The 4,590-nt window shown below is 43.0% G+C and overlaps 1 protein-coding gene across 1 annotated transcript; it reads right to left on the minus strand.

Annotated features, from left to right (window-relative positions):
• Positions 1-1,405: 1,405 nt before the first annotated feature.
• On the minus strand, positions 1,406-2,368 carry LOC137146127 (olfactory receptor 14A16-like). Its single transcript, XM_067537282.1, has one exon. It carries the CDS (start codon positions 2,366-2,368, stop codon positions 1,406-1,408), a length of 963 nt encoding a protein of 320 aa, XP_067393383.1.
• Positions 2,369-4,590: the final 2,222 nt, after the last annotated feature.

Genomic DNA, 4,590 nt, shown 5'->3' on the forward strand with positions numbered 1-4,590 from the left:
CAGACACCTTTGAAGTGAAGGCTAAATCCCAATGGTCATGTTTACAGGGCTAGCTGCACCACTGGTCCCTTCTCTGTTATCTCTGGGTGCACTCCTCCTAGGATAGAAATCCATAATTCTCCCTCTCTTAAACTGGTCCCAGGCTAAATACTTCTGTGCTCCAATTGTGCTTTCCCAGCTGATCTGAGCGGGTTTGGTACTTGAAGCTCTTCCTGCAGAAGCTGTGATCAGTAGTAAATGTAGTGGCCAGAAACCCTTGTCCAAGTAAAGGATGATGTATTTACCGCAGTAGGAACAAAGCATAACATGGGAGAAAATATCACACAGAAACGCCAAAAACGTCAATGAGAAAAAATTGTCCTCTTTATCCAGGTTCAGAGTGTCTTTAGGGAAAATGGCAAAACATTTCTGTTCAAACAAGTGTGTCTCTCACATCAAGAATGACGTTTTTTTAGATAAAAATAGGAAACACATTTCTATCCAAGGTTCTGCGTATCTGAAAATATCATTAATACCACAGTAAAATCTTGCAAGCATTAAAGTAAGCATTTCAATAGGAGCTCATCCATCCACATTCCTATGGAATCTCTTTTCCACCCCTCCACACTGTTTGAAATAAAACTTAACCTTTCTTTGAGAAGCCATTAAAGAGGCAATCCACATTGACACCCCAATAAAGAACAAAAAAAGATATTGTAATCTAATCAAACATACTGCACCCCTGGAAATTTCCACCCCCCAAAATAAATTTAGAATAAAGAAGCATGGCAACCAGCCAATAAATCAAAAACGAAGCAAAGACAGAATAAAATCAAACAAACAAAGACTCTCACACCCTAAGTACATGTTTTACCCCAAAACAGGAGAACAGCCAGAGACTCCATGAATTCCACCATGGACTTTCTAATAGATATTGATTTTATGGGCAACGTGTTCAGACAATATGGTGAAGATGACCATATAAATCTTTAAGATAGATAGACTATGATTTTATTTCTGCTGGAGTAAACACCTGGGACAAAGAAGCAGATCAACGAATGAATCAATAAAACAAAACAAAAAACAGTGACAATTCAGGGAAAAAGAACAACAACAACCCCAGAACTTGTCATATTCCAAGTAGAATTTCTACCCCCAAAAAGAAGAGTCAGAGACTCCATGAAGTCCATCAGAAGCTTAGCTGTGACTATGCATTTTATATGCAAAGTGCTTGGATATCATGGTGATGGTGGCAGCATAACTCCTAAAATACATAGATTCTCATCTTTTCCTATGTGTGTAATTCAACAGTAACTGTGGACTAAGTGTGGATTTTTACTATTGCATAAACAGATTGCTAGCTATGTTCTCATGGTAGCAATATTGTCATCAGTTAATTATGTTTATAAATAAACACAGACTGTGATCACGGTAGAGGAAGAAAGACAGTCCTTTTATTCTTGGTGAATAATCTCCACCCAATCAACTTCTTCACTGCATTTTTGATCTCTTTATTCCTCATGCTATAGATGATGGGATTCGTGACTGGAGGCACCATGGAATAGAGAACAGCCACCAAGAGGTCCAGACCTGAGGTTGAGCTGGAGGTGGGTTTCAGGTAGGCAAAGGAGGAAGTGGAAAGAAACATGGTGACTACAATGAGGTGAGGCAGACAGGTGGAGAAGGCTTTATGCTGGCCCTGCTCAGAGGGGATTCTCAGCACTGTTTTGAAGATCTGAACATACGACACAATCATATAAACAAAGCAACCTAGGCCTAAACATACACCAAATGTAATAAACCCAACTTCAATGAGGTACGAGTCAGAGCAGATGAGCTTGAGTAGCTGGGGGATTTCACAGAAGAACTGATCCACTGTGTTGTCTCCACAGAAGGTTAATGCAAATGTGTTTCCAGTGTGCAGTGCTGAGTAGAGAATACCACTGATCCAGGCACTGGCAGCCATTTGGACACAAGCTCCCCTGTTCATCACTCTCTCATAGTGCAGTGGCTGGCAGATGGCGACATATCGGTCGTACGCCATGACGGTCAGTAAGGCAAGATCTGATGAAAGAAGGAACAAGAAGAGAAAGACTTGGGCAACGCATCCAGAATAGGAAATTGACCTAGTGTTCATGAAGGAATTGGCCATGGACTTGGGGACAGTGACAGAGATGGAGCCAAGATCTAGGATGGACAGATTCATCAGGAAGAAGTACATGGGGGTGTGAAGGTGGCGGTCGAGGGCTATGACTGTGATGACAAGAAGATTCCCCACCAGGGCTGCCAGGTAAACCACTAGAAATAAAACAAAGTGCAAAATTTGCAGCTCCCGAATGTCGGAGAATCCCAGGAGAAGGAACTTGGTCACAGTGGTTCGGTTGGACATTTTCTCAGTACATTGTGTGATGCCTGAGAAGGGAAGGACAAGGACAATGGTCAGGATTAGCATGACAGAGGAATGACCCTAACTCCCTTCTTCATGATAGCTCAGGCCTGACTGACAAAGGAGTGACAAATGTGTCACTTCCATTGACGAATGGTGGTGAGTGTTATCACACGAGTGTAAATTGGCATAGCTCCCTTAAAATCAATGGGGCTGCATCAGTTTACATGATTTGAGTATCTGGCCCAAGGTGTCACTTGATCAAATGCAATAAAGAATGGAACAAAATACAATCCAAATGCAACATAACGAAGATGGCCCCTCGGTTCTGTCAAACAATAGGCTAAACATTTCAGCATGACACAAAAATATTGAAACATCAACCCAGCCTGATTCCCACTTCCTAGGGAAATACAACATTGACTCACCCAGCATCCTAAGTTTTAGCTTGCCTGTAATGATTCCTCCCCGAGCTCTGTATGTAGATGACCAGCTACCTGGTTACACGTGGATTGATGGCACCAATACCATCTGCACCCCCATGTCTGTATAATGATGGGCTAGTAGCATTGCTCTGTTACTGCTCTGTTGTGTCACTTACTTCCGTGACTTCATGTCTGTGCTCTGTGGGTCAGTGACAATCAGGACACCTGGGTTCTGTTCTTGATCAGCCGCTGACCTTCTGCGTGACCTTGGGCCAGTCACTTACCCTCCCTCCCCTTTTCTGCCTTTTCTATTTGGACTGTGAGCTCTTTGCAGATGGATGGTCTGTGTTTTGTGATGTGTATGTTCAGTGCAACCATTTACTGCATTTATGCTCAGCTGGCAGCAGTGTTATACAATCAACATGGTGCAAGACCAGGAGGTCTCTGTTCTGGTCCCATTGACCTTGAATAGGTACCTTCAGGAGCCAAGGCTGGTTAGTACTCAGCTGGCCAGCCCAAACCACCACCATTTCTACCCCTGGCTACTCTGCTGTGTTTAGCTCGTGCACAGGTATTGCACCTCTCTCCACCTAAACTGGGAAGCGTGTTGCTAGTTGCAGTAAAGATGTACCTTTAATGTCCTTGGCCAGGGTGAATAGTGCTAGCCTGTGTAAAACCTATTCCATCAGCCATCAGCTTTGCTGCTTCTGCAGTTTTTCCATCCTGCCGCTATCCCTCTTTTACAGAAATAAAAACAAACGCAAAAGAATGAATGGTTTGAGATTGTGGTAATGTTGGACAATATCGGTGTCCCTGCTTCTGTGGAAAGCTGCATTTCCAATTCGGAGTGGTCAGAAATGTTCTGCTTAAATTATTTGCAAAGGGAAATTTTGTTTTAAAGTAAACAGATTTTCATAGAAATTCTGAGCTATCACCATCATCATCCATTTGTAAATGTAGGAAAAGCGAGAACCCCTTTCTGGGGAAGAGATTCAGGCTGAAAATTTCAGATTTCAGCCATTGTTACTTGAAAATGTTTGTTTCACAATAGCCAAAATATGAACATTCGGGGGATTTGAGGGACTTCCTTGAAAACTCTGTATTTTTCTTTCATGATAAAAACATTCTGACAGGCTCTAGACAATTGATTGAACTGATAACAAAAGTCTTAAGGAGTTCCAAACATTATCTTTATTTATGTTGTTAATTTTCCCCTTATATTAATACCTTAAAATATATAATTGAAAGAGCAAACTTACTGCATTAGTCTTTGTGGAATTTTCCCCAAATTGCGATGCATTTCATCCTCCAGTGCGAGCAATCATTGGCCATTGTCTATCAATCTATCATGCTTCCATCACTGCGTTATCCACCAGCTGTTTCCCTGTCACTTCCCTGGGTTGTTGAGTTTCCTGAGTTGCTGGGTCTCTCTGCAGTTCCTAGCGGACTGGGATTTACTCCACAGATGGGCACTCCCTGCTTTCCTCCTTGGGCATCCTTGGCGGAGAGGTGAAGGACTAACTGGGAGGAGGGACTGACACACCTCCTGCCTCTACAGCTGAGCTTGGCTGGTGCAGGTTTCTGACAGGGTCACATCCCAGGATGTCCCTCTTCTAGGGTTAAATAACTGAATCTGTCTCCAGGACCTGCCCTGGTTTCACACAATGACAGCATCCCTGGAGGAACCCTTGGCTAAATGCAAGGCAGGGCTGAGGCCCAAAGCATCTCCCCAGATGTTTGCAGAATAAAAAATATATTTGTAGCACAGACATGTGACCTGCAATAGCTCAGAGCCTAGGG

This window comes from Emydura macquarii, unplaced genomic scaffold (genome assembly GCF_026122565.2).
Source record: "Emydura macquarii macquarii isolate MOO-44397 ecotype Brisbane River unplaced genomic scaffold, CSIRO-AGI_Emac_v2 contig_3714, whole genome shotgun sequence".
Taxonomy (NCBI): domain Eukaryota; kingdom Metazoa; phylum Chordata; order Testudines; family Chelidae; genus Emydura; species Emydura macquarii.